At 47.1% G+C, this 19,207-nt stretch overlaps 1 protein-coding gene across 2 annotated transcripts in view; it reads right to left on the reverse strand.

The window, feature by feature from the left end:
* Positions 1 to 853: 853 nt before the first annotated feature.
* LOC113423236 (protein PML-like) overlaps positions 854 to 19,207 on the reverse strand; it is an 18,451-nt gene continuing 97 nt past the window's right edge. Inside the window, exons 2-9 of one of the 2 annotated variants that reach the window (XM_087972500.1) lie at positions 16,736 to 16,797; positions 14,749 to 15,230; positions 12,469 to 13,046; positions 8,981 to 9,021; positions 6,286 to 6,532; positions 4,611 to 4,684; positions 4,066 to 4,192; positions 854 to 1,976 (exon numbers count right to left, since the gene is read on the reverse strand). In XM_087972500.1, the coding sequence (XP_087828626.1) occupies positions 1,255 to 1,976; positions 4,066 to 4,192; positions 4,611 to 4,684; positions 6,286 to 6,532; positions 8,981 to 9,021; positions 12,469 to 13,046; positions 14,749 to 15,230; positions 16,736 to 16,759 (2,295 nt within the window). In that variant the 5' untranslated portion in view covers positions 16,760 to 16,797 and the 3' untranslated portion in view covers positions 854 to 1,254. Of the gene's footprint in view, positions 1,977 to 4,065; positions 4,193 to 4,610; positions 4,685 to 6,285; positions 6,533 to 8,980; positions 9,022 to 12,468; positions 13,047 to 14,748; positions 15,231 to 16,735; positions 16,878 to 19,207 lie in introns of those variants that run through there. The other variant, XM_087972501.1, reaches the window with a different exon arrangement.

Consider the following 19,207-nt stretch of genomic DNA (forward strand, 5'->3'; position numbering starts at 1 on the left):
CGCGTTACTCAGGTACCGGTCCGTGGAAGAATAAATAATTGTGAAACCGGTCCGTGGTTCAAAAAAGGTTGGGGGCCACTGACCTAAGAGACAAACAGCTGAGCCAAACTGTGGTTATAGTTTCAGATTCAATGCAGGAGGAGAATACATGCAGCTAGAGGAATATCAGGTGCGTGTCCTAATGAACAGGTTTCAATGAAAATGGAGGAGAGAAACTCAAAAAATAATACAGCTTTATTGGTTTGCGTTTATGGTGGAAAAAGGAGTCTGTTGAAGCATCTGTTTTCAATAATCTCACAATACCAACATGTAATTTTGTGGATAGAAGCTCGGCCTCAAATCGTTAGATTAACTGACCTCCAAAAAACAACCGGATACTTAAGGATTTGAAGTGACCAAGTAGGCTTTGAGAGGTGAGTACTGTCAACAGCATATAAAGAGAATCTGTATAAGATGTTTTATAGATGGCATTTTGCGCCAGCAAGGTTGGCAAAGATGTTTAAAGATAAATCAGCAAAATGTTGGAAATGCCACCAAACACCCGGCACATATTACCATATATGATGGACATGCTTTGAAGCAAAAAGTACTGGACAAAAATATGGCTATGGTTGGAACCAATGATACAACAATGTGTTGACTTAAAACCAGAAATATTCCTATTGGGGATCTTACCTGAAACATAGAGTACAGAGAATGTATACTTGATTATTCATGTACTAACTGCAGTGAGAATTGTATTTGCTCAAAACTGGAAAAAGGAACAAGATTTCTACTGAAGAAAATGTGATTAGGAAAACATTAGAATGTACAGAAATGATTAGATTAACACTTGCAATTAAAGACAGAGAGAAAACTGAATATTATTTTATTAATGGCTAGAGAAAAAATATGAAAACTAGACATAGTTAATGGATCAATTAAGAATGTTGAAATATAGTAGATTCTCTAATAGAAGCAAACAAGAAAAAGAGTAAAGGGACAGAGATATTAAGTATATATTAAGATAAGAGTAAAGAACAGTACCACTATAATGAATAAGATTGTAACTACTAATTGTATTTCATAAGACAGTTGTAAGATGACACGTCGTCAAATGGAAGAAAAGATGTTTGTAATAAAAATAAGATTAAAAAAATTATTTTAAAAAAAATATTGTCATGAAATGTCACTTTGACCAGGCATAGCACCCAGTGCTGTGTGGTTTCATTCCCAGAAGGGTCATTTTAACCCCATAGCAACTAAGAGTGTCCCTTAAGGAATCTCTGGAAGTGAAGAACCTTGAGAGGACGATGGGAGGTGTTGGAAATAGGTACGGATCTTACTCAACCGTTGGATTTTTTTCTCCCCGATCCTCAGGTTGGCGTTCAAACGCCTGCACAGCTTCTTCAGCCCTTCCTCGGGGTCGCTTAGATAGGTACACTGCAGTGTGTCAAGGGAGATGTTGTGCAAGGCCAAAGTCTGCACCGAGGGCATGGAGAGGACTCTCTCCCGCAGGAGAGGTTGAAGAGAGGAGTAACATCTTAAGCTGGAACAAGGAATTAGTTGTAATCTCAAGAACTCCTTGTTAATTTCATACCTGGTACAGAGCTCCATCAGATATCTGACACAGTTGCTCATGTTGGTGTGGTCCAACGTTCCACACAGATACCTCTTGTCTACATTCTTCAGTGTATTTTTAGAGATGTCTGGGATTTTTTCTCTGATGAGGGGCAAAACATCCAAGAAACCTAAGATGGACCCTTCAAACTGTTGTTCTTTGTTGATTTCCTGAAGGGCATTAAGCAGAGCAGGGATGTCCATGGACCACAGTTTGTATCCCACCAAAATGGGCACCTGGAGGATGCTGAGATACTGGAGGAGCTCATCCAAGCCAAACACACTGACTCTTTCTCTTGAATTTTCCTGGTAAGAAATCATGACGTTGAAAACGGTGTCTTTGTCTCCGAGGACGACCAAATGAAGGCTATTTCCTGCTGCAATGAAAAGAGAGACATCATTGGTCCAGGTTGAGGAATGAAAGTGATGGACCTGAACATGTTTCTCAATGAAAATAAGAATAAAGGAAGTCCTCAACTCCTGTTGTGACCCAAACCCTTTTTCAATAAAACAAAAGCAAACCAAAGGGAAGAGAAACCTTTTAATGAGTCTTATGAATGCCCGGTAAAAAGGCTGCTGCAAACTAAGTTTGATAAGCACAAGCCTCGCCAAAACTCTGCAAGGCTGCCAAGAACAACAGATGAGAAATATTTTACAACACAAGAGTCTTCAAATACCAACTTAAGATACTGCAATGTCCACGAGGCTGGAGTTTCAAAACGTTTTTGCTTCCTGCAAAGAACGTCTGATTCACAGCTGGCTTTTATCTGCATTACCTTGCGGCTTTACTCCCGAGTCGCCTTTGCTGCTGCAGCTGCTCTTTCCTGCGAGCAATCCTTCGTGCACGTGCACTTGGCACAGGCTCCTCGGGAACCTCCTCATCGCTGCTGCCAGCCCCCCACAATCTCTGAAGGCAGCAGCCCACTCCCTCATGGTCCTCAGCCGTCCGTACCTGTTGCCGGCTAACCACAACAACTTCACTCATTTCATTCATTCATTCATCATTCGGTTCATTGAGTGACTGTTTGAAGTTACAATGGTCACGTGATCCCCAGGGTCACGTGATTTACATTCAGATGCTTGGCAAGTGACTCACATTTGTGACGCCAGCAGTGTCCCAGGGTCATTTGATCCCCTTTTGCAAGCAATGTCAATGAGGAATCCAGATTCACTTAACAACCGCGTGACTAAGCTGACAACCGCAGTGATTCACTTAACCACTGTGGCTTGAAAGGTCATAAAATGGGGCAAGACTCGCTTAACAGCAGTCTCATTTAGCAGCAGAAATGTTGGGCTCAGTTATGGTCATAAGTCAAAGACTTCTGGAAGAAGAGATTGTACAACCATTTGTCTGAAATGGTTGCAAGAAAAGTTGTAAAACGGGGACCAAAACTCAGTCAACAAATTTCTCACTAAGCTACCTAAATTCTGGGCTCATTTGTGGTCTTAAGTCAAGGACTACTTGTACTAGGGAGCAGGTAGGAAGAAAGATACATGCCAAAAGAGCAAATAATACTGAATTCTCTTTCTTAGGTGCTAAATTAAAAGGATTGTGATCAGCGATGGGATTCAAATTTTTTTACTACCGGTTCTGTGGGTGTGGCTTGGTGAGCGTGGCTTGGTGGCCGTGGCTTGGGAAGGATACTGCAAAATCCCCCTTCCCTCCCCACCCCACTGACCTGCTTTCCAGCTCCGTTCTCCTGTGCAGGACAACCAAAGGAGACCCAGCCGATCAGCTGGGACTCAATGGGAGGCAGAGAATAGATGGAGGTGGGGCCAGTCAGAGGTGGGAGTGGCTGGTTCTCTGAACTACTCAAAATTTCCGCTACCGGTTCTCCAGAACCCGTCAGAACTGGCAGAATACCACCTCTCATTGTGATCAACCTTTGAAACCCAACATGTATCATGAGCGTTCCTCCACATTGAAGAAGATAGAATGATGGAGACTCCTGTGAATACTTGCACCCTTGCAAGGCTGTGGGCCTTAGTGCTACTCCTCTCAGAGGTGATAGTGTCACTTATGCTTTGTTGTTTCAGGTCATTCTAGGAAACAGAAGGTTGAGTTGACCTACTTCAGGCAAGATGACCACCCTTGGCTCCCAGGCAGAGATGATATTCAGCAGGTTCTGACCAGTTCTGGAGAATCGGTAGAGGAAATTTTGAGTAGTTCGGAGAACGGGCCAATACCACCTCTGACTGCCCCTGCCCCTATCTATTCTCTGCCTCCTGAGTCCCAGCTGATCGGCTGGGTCTTCTTTGGTTGCCCTGCACAGGAGAATGGAGCTGGAAAGCAGGTTAGTGGGCTGAGGAGGGAATGGGAATTTTGCAGTATCATTCCCTTGCCACGCCCACCAAGCCATACCATGCCCACCAAGCCATGGCCACAGAACAGGTAGTAAAAAATGTTTGAATCCCATCACTGCTCCCAGGATACATATGGTCACAAATATCTTGGAGGCCACTTACGTAGAGACTTGAAGAGAAAGAATATGAACTGGGAGCTGGCATTTTCAGGTTTGTCTAACGGATATCTCATAGGGCTTTTCTGGCCAACTGGTGATATAGGGTTGATGTCCAGGGAAAGGTTTGAGGCCTGCAAAGAAGACGAACAATCAAGGTTATGCTCTGGAGATCCAGCACTAGTTGACTTGTCCCCTCAATCAAGACGTATTTGGTAAAAAGTAGTAGAATTGAGTCATGAAGCTCAATGGTCAAGGCCAACAACTTTAAGAACTAACAGAGTTATTGCAGTAAATAAATTGTACTTAAGGTCCTCCTTTGATGACAAGAAATCACGTGAAACGGGCCAAATAATCTGTTTTCTCCCTTTTAGACAGGGTCAACTGAGATATTGCTGTCCCAGCCAATGCAGTCAACCATTTGTTGAGGTGGCATAGATAGATGTCCTCAAAATTATTGGTGTACAAATCATTGTCTTCTTGGCCAAAACTTGTGTTATGAAGAGAATGCCAAGGAGATGGCATTGTGGAACTAGGTGACTATACACTCACCCCGATTTCATCATCATCATCATCATCATCAGTGGATTCTTCTTCTGAAGAAATGTTCATTGAAGAGTCTTCTTCTGCCAAAGTAAAGACAGACGTTAAGGAATAGCCATAATGAGCGTCACCAAAAGCTACTTCTTGGATAATGTTCCATTAAGTCAGCATAAAAAACGACCATTATGGGCAATGACCACATAGATCTTCTCCAGAAGTCCTTTAGGCCTTCTAACAGGGCCTATGTTGGTCCTGTAATTTGGTCTATCCATCTGCTAATTATTTTGTTCTTTTTCCTTCCATTTACTTAGCAGCTAAGAGTCTTCAAATGTCACAATTTCTCTGGCAACCATGAGTAAACTAGAACTCCCATGAAGATAAGTGATAAGGGGCATTTGAGGATAATAAACTGAAGTACAATTTCTCAAGTTAATAATTTAGGATGGTCTACATCATACAGCTTTTTTAAAAGAAATCAGCTTCAAGGGATATTACCATTGTTCATCTTAAAATATATGGACTACTGGTTGCCCATTTCTCCTCTAAAGAATTTCAGACCCAATTTTGATCTCAGAGACATTTTATGAAGGACTATCGAACAAGGATTAAAGTCATTTTAGCCAATTTTTTTTTTCAAATTAACCCTTCCTCCATTTTTTTTCAAAATTACTTCAGGGCAATGCAAGCTTGCATTATAGTTAGAAACCAGGACACTGTGTGAGTTCCAGTTCCACCTTAGGCATCAAAGCCAGCTGGGTGACTGTGGGCTAGTCACTCACTCTCCAGCCCAACCCACCTCACAGGGGGTTGTTTTGTAAGGAAAAATAGGCGGAGGAAGGAATATTCTGTTTGCCACCTCAAATGATGTATAAAAATAACAAGGCGGGGACACAAATAATCTGCTACTTGCAATTTTGTTAAGACCTTACTAACTGTTCCTTTAAATCAGTGGTCACCAACCTGTGGGCTAGGGACCACTGGTGGTCTGTGAGAAAACTTTAGTGGTCTGCAGAGACCAAAGCAATTAATTCAGGCTGCGCGGGGACACAAGGCCCGCCCACCCGCTGGCCCCCACCCTTGGCCGAGCGCAAACCTTACTTTGAGTAGAGTCATGTGAGATGGAACTGGAAGGTAAGACCAACAGTGGGGGAGGGAAATCCGCCCCGGGGTGGCTTGCTGACGTTGGTGGGAAAGTTGGTCCCATATTCCAGAGCTGCAGGAGTCACAGGAAAACAGGAAAACTGGCCCTTTGGTCATCCCGGAGCAGCTCCTCCAGTCCATGGAAGGCCGGTGCACCCAGGTGGAGGAGCAGCTGCTCCGGGATGACCAAAGGGCCAGTTTTCCTGTGACTCCTGCAGCTCTGGAATAGGGAACCGACTTTCCCACCAACGTCAGCAAGCCACCGTTAGTCAAAATTCATATTAGTGGTCCGCGGGATTTAACATTCTGAGTTTGGTGGTCCCTGAGGTCCAAAAGGTTGGGGACCCCTGCTCTATAATAATCAAAAGGCCTTTTCATCCATCATCATATTGTGGCATCGTTATGCTCATGAGGGCCTTCCATGGAATGAACCTCACCCAGAAAGAAACTGCCCTTCATACACCTCCAAAAATAAAATCTGTTTTATGCATGAATCGAAATTCTCTTGAAATTTCAAGACGAGGCATTCTGAATGTCACGCTACCTAGATCCGATGAATAGTCAGTAGCTATCAGAGTATCATCCGGAGTTTCCCTGAGGCCTTCCTGATTTCCTGTGATGTAAGAAACTCCAGTGGATCCATAACTGGTCCCTGGTTCGTTCCTCATCGAGGTGGAATCATTCCATTCCTCCTCATTTAACGGCTCCATTTTGAACATTTTGAGGTGGCCCTCGGTTTTCGTTGTCTCTTCAACGTATTGCCTTTTGGAGGATGGACTTCCAGAAAAATTCTAGAAGAAAAAAAAACAGAAAACAAAAGTAATGACGATAGTTCAGAAGTGAGAAGGGGCGTATCTTGGCTACAGTCCTTCGGTTACAACCATTCGTTGAGTGACTGTTTGAAGCTACAATGGCACTGAAAAAAGGGACTTAGGACCAGGGGTGGGATTCAAAAATCCCAGCAACCAGTTCTCTGCCCAGTTGCTGGGTGGGTGTAGCTATGGTGGGCGTGGCCTTCTGGAACTTCCGGGAGGGCCGTTATTCGCCTTCCCCAGAATCCGGAGGCTTTCCTCGGGCCTCTGGGAGGGAAAAAACAGCCTCCTCTAGGATCTGGAGGCCCTCTGGAAGCCAGAAACAGGCCCATTTCTGGACTTCTGGAATTTCCGGGAGGGCCGTTTTTCCTCTTCCCCAGAGTCCGGAGGCTTTCCTCGGGCCTCTGGGAGGGAAAAAACAGCCTCCCCTGGGATCTGGAGGCCCTCTGGAAGCCAGAAACAGGCCCATTTCTGGACTTCTGGAATTTCCGGGAGGGCCTTTTTTCGCCTTCCCCAGAGTCCGGAGGCGCTCCTCGGGCCTCTGGGAGGGAAAAACAGCCTCCCCTAGGATCTGAGGCCCTCTGGAAGCCAGAAACAGGCCCATTTCTGGACTTCTGGAATTTCCGGGAGGGCCTTTTTCGCCTTCCCAGAGTCCGGAGGCGCCTCGGGCCTCTGGGAGGAAAAACAGCCTCCCTGGGATCTGAGGCCCTCTGGAAGCCAGAAACAGGCCCATTTCTGGACTTCTGGAATTTCCGGGAGGGCCTTTTGCCTTCCCAGAGTCCGGAGGCGCTCCTCGGGCCTCTGGGAGGAAAAACAGCCTCCCTAGGATCTGAGGCCCTCTGGAAGCCAGAAACAGGCCCATTTCTGGGACTTCTGGAATTTCCGGGAGGGCCTTTTTTCGCCTTCCCCAGAGTCTGGAGGCTTCCCTCGGGCCTCTGGGAGAGCGAAAAAGGCCTCCCCAGACTCCAGAGGGCAACCGGAAGCCGGGAAAAGGCCTGTTTCTGGACTTCCAGTTCAGCCCATTTTTGGGTCTCCCAGAGCCTCTTACCTGCATCCAAAATGGGCCACATGGAGACTCCAGGAGGGGCGGGGAGGGGGAGACGGGGCCAGCCGGTCGGTTCAACTACTGGTTCAGCGAATTAGATGTAAATTTAACATCCAGTTCGCTCGAACCCAGCCGAACCGGCTGAATCCCACCTCTGCTTAGGACAATTTTTCACACTTGTGACCGTTGCAGCATCTCACAATCACATGATCCAAAATTCAAACGCTTGGCCACTGGCATGTATTTATGATGGTTGCAGGGTTCGAGGGGTCGCGTGATTCCCCTTTGGCGACCTTCTGGCCTGCAAGGTGAATGGGGGAAGCCCGATTCACTTAATGACACTGTTACTCATTTAACAATGTCAGTGATTCATTGAACAAAACGGGGCAAGAAAAGTCGTAAAATGGAATCGAAACTCACTTAAGAAAATGTCTCACTTAGCACCGTACATTTTGGGCTCAATTGTAGTCATAATTCAAAGTCTACAGGAAGTTTTCAAGAAGAGATTGGACAAGCATTTGTCTGAAATGACATAGGGTTTTCTGCCTGTGCAATGAGTTGGGCTAGAAGACCTCCAAGGTCCCTTCCACCTCTGTTATTTTGTTGTTCTGTTATTCTATCGTTCTGTCATTGTTACTACCTGTACAGGGATTTACACAATCTAGTACAAAACCTGAATTTTCATTTTAAGGGCCAACTTTGACCTCTTAATATTTGTTCTGACCCATGCCTTTTTTCCAACAAATCAAACACAATCCAAAGGGAACAGAAACCTTTTAGTGCTTCTGCAAAATATTAAGCTGTGATAAGCACAAGCCTTGCCAAACTGTGCGAGACTGCCAAAAGATAACAGACAAGAAATAATTTGCAAAATAAGAATCTTCAAATACAAACTCAGGATACTGGAATGTCCACGAGGTGGAGTTTCAAAACATCTTTGCTTCCTGCAAAGAACGTCCAATTCACAGCTGGCTTTTATCTGCTTGAAGGAGGGGCCGTTACCTTGCAGCCTTACTCCTGAGTTGCCTGTGCTGTTGTAGCTATTCTTTCCTATGAGCAATCCTTCGTGCACGTGCGCTTGGCACAGGCTCCTTGGGAACCTCCTCATCGCTGCTGCCAGCCCCCACAATCTCTGAAGGCAGCAGTCCACTCCCTAATGGCCCTGGCCCCTCATCTGAGTCCTCGCTCTCCTCAGCTGCCTGCACCTGCTGCTGGCTAACCACAACAATACCATTCCAGACAAATGGTTGTCCAATCTTTTCCTTAAATCCTTAAATTCCTCGGTAAGGGCTCCTGATTTTGAGCTGCTGCAGGGCAACGCATCTGCGGTGTAATACAACATACTGTCTGTATATATAGGATATCCATGCCAGCCATCTCACCTTCTGAGGCTTTGGAGTTTGGGGTTTAGCTGGAACAGCTTCTAAAGAAGGCAGCAAACAAAAGGATTAGAAAACAGGCCAAGAGAGTAAAGACGCAGTCATAAAAAAATGTAATTCTACAGTTTTTGCTGGCCATACCACCTCTTCCAGAAAGCTACATGTTTGGGACCTTGGAAAGAGCAATAATAGATTAAATACAGCCCTAATTATTAAAGAAGTTCCATGCCAGTACTCTAGCCCAGGGATCTCCAACCATGGTAACTTTAAGACTTGTGGACTTCAACTCCCAGAATTCCATGCGTGGCTGGCTGATGAATTCTGGGAATTGAAGTCTATCAGTCTTAAAGTTGTCCAAGTTTGAAGAGCCTTGGTCTAGGTTCTTAAAACGCCATTATTAAACTAGCACCTGGTGTAACTCCAGATCCTCTGGGAAACAACCGGTTGTGTAAGATCGGTCTACTGGGACTAGCCTCCATGTTTTTACTGATTTATTTACCGATTTATTGATTTATATTTTGTATTTTTAAACTGCCCCATTCTCTCTCTAAAGTTTTAAAATTATAGAAACAACACGAACAAATCCTCGACTTGCCACCCTTCCGTTAATAAAGGTTTAAAGTCACGAGGGGCCTGAAAAATAAATATGACTTAGGACCTGTCCCTGCAGTTACGACCTTCGCACCCATTCCCACACTCACGTGATCGTGATTTGGGTGCTTGGAAACCAACCTCCATTTTATGGCAGTTTGCAGCAACATCCTGCGGTCCACAGCCATAAATGCAATTTGGGTCTCTCTTCTCTCCAATTATGAGTCTTACTTCAAAATTTTTAGCAAAGGGTTCTCTGCCCGGTTACTGAGCGGGAGTGGCCATAGTGGGCATAGCCTAGTTGGTCTCCACCACGATGGTGGTGGTGGGGGGATGTTTTTGCCCTCCCCAGAATCTGGAGGCTTTCCTCAAGCCTCCGAGTGGGTGAAAATGGCCTCCCCAGACTCCTGAGGCTCTCTGGAAACAGGTGCATTTGCGGCCTTTTCGAACTTCCGGGGGTCCATTTTTCCACCTCCCCAAGCCTCCGCACACACCCTGCACTTACCTGCATCCAAAACAGGCCTTGTGGGGGCTTCTGGGAGGGGCAGGACGGCATGGGCGGGACCAGCCAGGAGTAGGATTTTGGGGTTGTTCGAACTCCACAGAATCTTAGCTAAGGGGCTCTCCCGAACCCCTGCGAACCCGCAGCAGCCCACCCCTGGTCTTACCAAACCTGAACCCCAGCCCTAAAACACACATCTTTCTCTGCGCGTATTCACACACGGAGGAATGCGCGCAGTAGAGGGACTCACGTAGTATTCCAGGAGGCTGCTGAGATTGGAGCGCATTTTTCTCAGGAGAAGAACTCTGCGACGGCACACGTCCCGGTGTAGTGAGGACCCGGCTTGCCACTGCGAGGTAGCCATTGCCCACAGGGGACGAAGCAGGAGGCGGCGGGGCGACGCTCATGTCAGGGAAGTGACCTGGAGCCCCCGAAAAGTTTCAATCAGTTCTTACATTCCAGCCTGAGCTAGAGAATTCCTCACAGGTGTGCCTGACGTGCTCGCCCGCCCACCCACCCGCTTCGTCCCCCAAGGACTGAGGAGAAACTGCACATTCCAGGCGCAGAGCTTAATCCTCTGAGAGCAGCAGCGCGGATGTTTTGCTTACCTCTTGGTTCCCGGCGATTGGCTCTCTGTCTCTCTACTCTCTAATGCTTTGCTCCGGGTTTGAGTTTCATTGGCAGATAGCCCCATCGGCGGCTCCACTAATCCTTGCAAATTCAACTTGGGGAGATCTAACCATTCCACGACCAGGAGACATCAAAAGGAGTTCAGACGTACCTTTCAAGTCTCTTCTAAGCAGGATGTCAACTCATAAAATATTTCTATGGCTTTTTAAGAGTTGCCAAAAGAAAGGGAGGTGGGAGCAGTGGGCAGCTTGCATTCCATAAATGTTTTCAAAGATAGTTTCTAGATGACTGAAGTTTCTGCCGCGCAAAATTCTAACTGGAGAGTATGATTGTTGACTCTTGGCTAGGGATGTGTCCCATTGGAGAATATGAATTATGACACATCCAGCGGGTGGGGGCGAAACCAGGGTCAAGGGTGACAAGGAATGATGTATCTCAGAGTGGGCTACACCCAGGCAGCACCGGCATGTTTACTCCTAATAAATCTTCTTTAAGTTTGGAAGTTCGGCTCAACACTCATGATTTAAGTGGGATTTAAATGGGAGTAACTGCCGGAGCCCTGACACAGGAGTAATTTTCCCGTTGTGAAACAAAGCTGCGAAAGTAAACCCATTCGCAACCTTGGTGTTTTGGAAAAGGTTGGTAATGTGAATCTCGGCTGTTTAGGTGCAGCCTAAGAACTGATGCTGTTGCAATACTGTAATTAGCTTACAGCAGGGATGGGATTCTACCAGTTCGCACCTATTCTCTAGAACCGGTTGTTAACATTCTAAGCAGTTCGGAAAACCGGTTGTTAGAAGAAATTACTGGCCTAATCCTGTAAGGAAGGCAGGAAGGAAACATTCTGGTGTTGCTTACAGAAACTGCCTCTTCCTGTCTCAGGAAAGTCTCTGGAGTTTTTTCCCCCTCCTTTGCTTGTACTTTGCTTGTGTGGAGTGACCATTCAAAGTTACAATGGCCCTGAAAAAAGTGACTTATGACCCTTTTTCACACTTATGACTGTTGCAGCATCCCCACAATCATGAGAGGCCAGGCGAGGAGATGCGTGCCTCGATGTGAGTGATATTGAGTTGGCCACGCCCAGCCAATAACATGACCACCTAAGCCATGGCCACCCAGTCACATGACCACCAAGCCACGCCCACCACCTAAACCACGCCCACAGAACCGTTTGTTAAAAATTTTGAATCCCATCCCTGCCTTACAGTCTTCTCCAGTTTCACGTTTCTTGGCTCAGACAATTCATTCAGTTCGAAGCAAGGCAGGCAAGCTGGAGGCACTTGGGATTCGGGAATCACTCGCAGACAGGCAAGGTGGAGATGGGGGAAGGGGGGGCGGGGAGGAAGCAGCTAGCTAGGCCATGATTCGCAGACTTACTTACCCAGGCAGGCAGATCAGGGCCGTTCAGTTGGGCCGCAGGCACCACGTGGGAAGGCAGATAAGCCCCCGAGACTGTGTGGTCAACGCAAGTGAGCAACCACCCAGTGTGTTATGCCGGGGAGCGAAATGAGAAGGGACTGGGTGGGGCAGGGTGAGTGAGCGGGCGGGGCCGGAGCCAGCCAGAGGTGGTATTTGCTGTTTCTCCGAGCTACTAAAATTTCTGCCACCGGTACGTGAGAACCGGTGCGAACCGGCTGAATACCACCTCTGGTAGAAATCATCCTAAAATTGGGTCCCTGATGACTGGCTGAATAGCTGTGTTGCTTAGTGACAGAAATTCCAATCGTTATAAATGGAAGACCACCTGCGTACCTTTGCAAAACCTTACCTTTCTTGTTTGTTACTCTTTCGAGCAAATTTTGAAGCTGGCTCTTGGTTTCTACGAAGTTTTTCACTTTGATTCCCTCTGCTGTAGGTGGCTGCTTCCTTCTCAGCTCCATCATGGACTGTCTGAGGAAGGGATGTATCTCCAACACCTCTTGGCCAGAAGCATAGAGATGCATCTTCTCCACCATCCTCTGGCTGGATGTGATTCTCTGGCGCACTCCATCCATCTCCTGCAGCTTCTCCTCCACTTCTTGGACTTGGTGGTTATGAAGGGCCTCTACTTCTGCTAAATACCCTTCGCCCTTTTCTTGCAACATCCGGATCATCTCCTCTATCTTCCGCTGGATCAGCTCTTGCGTCTCATTCCTCAACTGCACCATCTTCCTCACCAGTTCCTCATGGCTGCTAAAGGACTTGTCGTAGGCGTTCTTCTTCTCCTTCAGCTCCGCGCTCATGTTCTGCAATTCGTCTTGCCTGCATTGGATTTCCTGGCTGATGTCGCAATGTTGACCCATGTGCTCGCCGTCCAGTAGGGCACAAATAGTACACATGGATTGATTACACTGCTTGCAGTAGAGGCTGGGGAACAAGAAAGGCAAAGCTTGTGATTTCTGGTTGGAGCTGCTGTCCATCCCTGATCACCTCATGGACCTCCAAACTGGGTCTTTAGCACCTGGTCAAGTCATGTTAGACCCCTGAGCATCTTTTTCAAGTATGTCACAATCACAATTAAGGAGGACAAAAACTTTACCTGTTGAGTAACATTTGAAACTACTAGATTAAAACTATGGAGGAAATACACCGTTTACCTTTGAAGACTGGGAGAAACGTCTTCTTAGGAGGAGCAGAGGGAGAACAGAAGGGATTCAGGGCTCTATCTCTTTGAGGCCTTCAAAGAGGCCTTCATTGCCCTAGTTAAATCCAACAAGGCTCGAACAATTGTCCCTAAATATCCAGATTTATGATTGTCCTGTTGCTTTGAGTACAGAACCTATATGATTAAAACTATGGAAGAAATAAACCATCAATATTAAGAGAAGCCTCTTCACAATAGATAGATAGAATAAATGATAGAATATTTCTAGCTCAGGCTTGAACTGTGGGGTCCTTGATACTCTCTGAGCTTGGAGCTCAGACAGCACCAAGGAGCCCACGGAGAGGTATTTTTTTCTGCCTGAGTTTGCCAAATAAAGATTGGCTTAGTTAAACCTAGCAAGAGATACCCCAAAAAGTTAGAAGAATTGTCCCTACAGAAATATCCAGATTCATGACTGTCCAAGCTAAGTGAGGTGCTTCCACCATGAGAAATTTGGAGACTCATCTTCAAGAATGAGATCTCATTTCCTGAAACTGTGCTTCGAGGATAGTCACACATTACCGTATACCTCTACAAAACATGCTGAGTGTCCTGGAAACCCAACTGGTATTTATTTCATTAAAGCTGGTGGCACCTCTCGTCTTCCCGTTTGTCTTGTTCTATCTTAGCTAGTTAGTTCAACACTTCTCTACGCCTTCATCCAGATGTCTATTGGAACAACAAACTTCACTGCTTCTTGCCCCAGATTTGAAAATCATCAGCTTCTGGGCAGGCTGGAAAGCCAGGCAGTGTGTAACATGCTGACAGGGAGTAGGAGAGTGGCTCCGTTGGTTGTGGAGGAAACTGGGGAAGGGCAAAGTCGGGCTGGGCAGAGCAGGGGGAGAGGGAGAACAAGGGAGAGGGAATTCGGAGGAAGACCAAGGCCCACCTCCTCCTCTTCATGCAGGGGGGAAACAGAGAAGGGAGCAACGTGGGTTGCATGGCTTACGGGGGAGGAAAGGGCCCTGATTCCCTTCACAAGGCACACCTGGGGATGATGTTTAGAGGAGAGGCAGGTGGGTTGTCGGGATCAAACATTGAGTTTATCTTGGGTTTGGCTGTGGTAATCTGAGTTCCTGGCATCCTCCCAACTAGTTTGATTTACTGCCTTGTTACTTCATTTCTGCAACTCCGTATCTTGCTCTGCTGGGTTTAATTATTTTGCCTTGTTGAATTTATAGTTTAAAAGTTTTCAGTTTACAATATTTGGATTGGAATATCTGCAGCCAAAGGCTGGTGCAGGCTCTTGGGAGAGTTTTTCTCCAGACCAGAAAATAACCGGGTCGTTGGGGGCAAAGTTGGAGCTAATAAAGGAACTCATTCTTATTCTCTGACTGTGTTGCCTTTGTGCCACACCCTGAGTCATCACAGTGGCTTAAAACAGGTTCTCTCCATTTGAGAATGAAGCAGAGATGGACAACCTACCTTAACATTTGGGTGTTGTGCCCCACCTTGGAACAAAACATGGTGTTGTTTTTTCTGACGGTTGAGAAAAACTCTCTGTAAGATTCTGCCTGGAAGTCCTTCAGCGATCTGGCTTCATGATTCTCTTTCTTCAGGTATCTCTGGTGGCTTCGAAAGCACAAGGTGCAAAGGAACTCCTTGCAGGTGGAACACCAAAACTCTGCCTCATTCTCACAGTTTTCACAAGCCAAGCGTTGGTTCCCAGTGACCTTCTGGTAGAGACTGAATTTGAACTGGAGATTGGCAAAGAACACATTATCTGGATTTTGGGGGATCTCTGCAGAGTGGGAGTGCGGAGTTCCACAGATGACACAGACCCCGATGGGTTTGTTTTCCTCACGGCACTGGGAGCACAGATTGTGAAGGCAGGGCAGGAGTGTGGGGTTCAGGACCTCTGCGTGGCAACTATCGCATAGGAGGAACTGAAACTCCTCTTTCATCTCCTGTGGAAGTAGAAGACACGAGAGGAACATGGTTCTATGGATGCAACCGGAAAGGAATAAAATACGAGCAGGAAGTCAGATGCTGCTAGCAGGAACATGTAGAAAGTTGGGTGTGGCACAGTACTTGGCCATTTTTCAGACCCCTCCTCCTGTCCAATAATTTTGGTTTTGCTGTTTTGGATGAGAGAAGAGGAAGCCAACTGTAAACTTGGCACAAGGAGGACCTAACAACACAAGTGGAGGTTAGTTTCCTTGTCTGTCTTCCTTCCAACGCTCTTGATTCTCCTTTGCGTAGAAATCCTAAACCCAATCTTTGCCAATCTTAGCAGCTTCCAGATTGCTTGATTTGAATTCCCAGAATTCCCCAGCAAGCCTGGCCCTGGCTGAGAATTCTGGGAGTTGAAATCTGGAGGATGGCCAGATGTCCTGGAGTGGAAATCTTCAACCCATGAGCTCCGTTTTTTTCCTCAACCTCAGCTACTCGGTGGACTTCAACTCCCAGATTCCCCTCTAGCAGATTGTTTGGGGTGGGGGGAATTCTGGGAATTGGAGCCCACTAATCTCCAAGAGGCTGAAGTTGAGAAACAAGAGTCTAGTATTCAACGAACACGTCTCTAACTCAGTTCTCAATAGCTGGTGTACTGTAGAGGACCTTATGGATGACCTGGAGGGGAGGAAGGGAAGAGATAATCTGAGAATAGAGACAGGAGGCCTCCAAAGTGTGTTTTATGAGTGGACACAGTGACTCATAAGGGAGAGGAATAAAATTTGGAAGTCCTTTCAAAAAATGGTGGCAGGAAGTCCATCTCTTCAGGCCTTCGAGATTTTAGCCTGACGACAAAGTAGAATTATTAGTTCCTTCTGTCCTATTTCCTGCCAGGTTTATCTAGCACGGCTGACAACTCCTCAAACGAAAGAAGCGAAAGAAGCGAAGCCTGGCTTTCCAACTGTTGCTGGCCCCAACTCCTATGCTGGCTGGGGTTCATGGGAGAGGCAGTACAGCCTGATCTGGGAGACGGGGATTCCTTCCAAAACCGGCCCAGGTGCTTGGAATACACCCCCCACCACACACACACACACACACACACTCCCAGAGGCATACCTGAAGCCAGCCCAGAACCAGGAAGGAAGAAAAATAAAAACGGGTGGCAAAAGGAAAGGAAGGAAAGAAACTGGGTGGCTTATGGATCTTTTGCAAGCTTTTCTCCAAGGGGGCAGCCCCCTCCCCTTATAGCATCTTCCCTCTGGCTCCGTCCTCCTACTTGGAAAACTCTCAGGTGGGACCAAGCAGGTGGAGGGGGGAGCTTCTGCCCTCCACCCCACCCCGCTTCCCTCGCCCAAGCTGCAGGAAAGCGTTCAGCACTCAAAGGCTGAATAGCCTGCTCTCTTTCTGCCTCGGAACCGATCGCCCACCTACCACCTACCTGGGTGACTTGGGGACCAACCGGGCTAACCTACCCTCTCCCCCTCCTCCAGAGACCACCCCCCCCAGAGCCTACTGTCACCTGGAAACCGGACGCCTCGGCCATGGCAGTTCGTTTGCAATCCGAGCAGCTGCCGTCCAACCCTGGAGAAAAAGCGCGATCTGCGACACGCTGAAGCTTCTAACTTTCGTTTTCCTCGCACACGCGCCTCTTCCCTTGCGAAAGGAAGAGGCCCGCGGCTTTTTGGAGGGGGATGCCCGCGGCCACTCTTCTCCCTCCCCTTTCCTACCCGCCAGTAGCATTCAGACGTTTCTCTGGGGCGGGGAGGGCGGCGTTTTTTTTTTTTTTTGCAAGCAGGGGAATCAATCTTCCTTGCTGGCACACAAGCAGGCAGGGAGGGGATGTTCCAGGGGGGTTCATCCAGGTTGGCCTTCAAAACTCAAGAGAGAGAAAAGGGGGAGTAAAGAGGTGGTGGGGTGGTGGTAACAGATAATCAGAGTTGGAAGGGACCTTGTAGGTCATCTAGTCCAACCCCCCACCTGCCCAAGCGGGAGACCCTACACCATTTCTGACAAATGTCAGTCTAGTCTCTTCTTGAAAGTCTCAAGTGATGGCGCTCCCACAACTTCTGAAGGCAGCTTCTCTGTTCCATGGGTTGATCGTTCTCACTGTCAGAAAGTTTCTCCTTATTCCTAAATTGAATGTCTCCCATCAATCGCTCCTTGTCTGGCCTTTGGGTGCTTTGGAAAACAGCTTGACCCCCTTCCTCCTCTCTGGGGCAGCCCCTCAAATATTGGAAGACCGCTATCCTGTCTCCCCTGGTCCTTCGCTTCTCTAGACTAGCCAGGCCCAGTTCCTGCAACCGCCCATCATGTGTTTTAATCTCCGGTCCCCTCATCATCCTGGTTGCTCTTCTCTGCACTTTTTCTAGAGTCTCAACATCTTTTTTATAGTGTGGTGAACAAAACTGGATGCAGTGCTCTAGGTGTGGTCTTACACCTAGGGGTGGGAGATTCTCCAGGTGTTTGTTTCTGGATTGGGAAACCTGTTGCAGCTTTTACGGATTTTAGGAGTCAAATGGCTCTGGAAGAGGTGGGAGGAAAAGGGGAGAAAGGGAGGGAAGAAAAGAGAGAGGAAGGGGGGAGGGAGGGAGGAATGATGGAGGAGAAGGAAGGGAAGAGTGGAATGAAGGAAAGGAAGGAAAGGAGGATTGAAGGAAGGAAAGGAAAAAAGGAAGGGAGGGAGAGGTAAGGATGGAAGGAAGGGAAGGAAGGAAAGGAAGGAAAGGAGGATTGAAGGAAGGAAAGGAAAAAGAAAAGGAAAGAGGGGGAGGATTGAAGGAAGGAAAGGAAAGAAGGAAAGGAGGGAGAGGAGAGGAAGGAAAGGAAAGGAAAAAAAGAAAGAGAGAGAGGGAAGGACGGAAGGAAGGAAAGGAAAAAAGGAAAGGAGAGAGAGGTAAGAGTGGAAGGAAGGGAATGAAGGAAAGGAAGGAAAGGAAAGAAGGAAAGGAGGGAGAGGAGAGGAGAGGAGAGGAAGGAGGGCAGGAAGGCAGGCAGGTTGATCCACATCCTTCCACCGCCCTCTTTCCATGTCCTTCTGGGATCTGAAATTTCGGTCCAAATTCAGAGCTCAAGGGCCAGAAGGTGAAATGAATTCCCGCTTTCTCCAACTCCAGAAAAGAGGCGTTTTAAATAGTTTGCCCCCCTTTTTACTTAGACGCTTGGGCGCACGAATTGGAAATAACAAACGATCCAACTTTGGTAGACTCTCACCTTCAGTATGAAGCTGGGAAACCCCTCGTCCCTCGTCCCCCCACCCCCCACCCCCTGCCTTTGGAAGATGCTCAGTGGTGGTCGACCCCTCCAAGGCCCCTATTGTCTTTTTTTTTCAAAGGGCGCCTGAATGGGGGCAACCCCGGGAGAAGATGGCCTGGGAAAGGCTGGCCCATAAAGTTTTCAGAAGTTTGCTGGGGGCTCTTTCCATAACCCTCAGTTTCCACTCCTTCCCCCCACTCCACCCAGCACCTTCCTCCAGCTGGTTGCCAAGGAAACAGATGAAGGAAGGCCGATTTTTTTTAAAAAACTAAGAAGCCTCTTTCAGTGAGATGATGAAGGAGAAGGAAGGAAGGAAGGAAGGAAGGAAGGAAGGAAGGAAGGAAGGAAGGAAGGAAGGAAGGAAGGAAGAAGAAGGAAGGGAAGAAGGGAAGGGTGGAAGGAAGGAAAGGAAAGGAAAGGGGGAAACAAGGGAAAGGAGGGAGAGGTGATGTTTCTTAGGGTCCAGAAGCAACCGGGTGGAAACTAATCAACAACCAGGTTACTAACTCATCAACTGCAGCCATTTGCTTAACAGCTGTGGCAAGAAAGTGGGCCTCAAAACTCAAAATTCACTTTAGTGTCTCGCTTAACAACAGAAATGTTTATTTATTTATTTATTTATTTATTTGATTTGCCAATTGTTTACAAGATAATAAGTATAAATGTATACATAGTTGTGAATACATGAAATGGGTACATATAAGAAAAATAAAAGAATAAGAGAAACAATAGGACAGGG

The sequence above is a fragment of the Notechis scutatus genome, chromosome 11 (genome assembly GCF_049901735.1).
Source record: "Notechis scutatus isolate UNSWTSFEM ecotype Mainland chromosome 11, rNotScu1.2, whole genome shotgun sequence".
Taxonomy (NCBI): Eukaryota; Metazoa; Chordata; class Lepidosauria; order Squamata; family Elapidae; genus Notechis; species Notechis scutatus.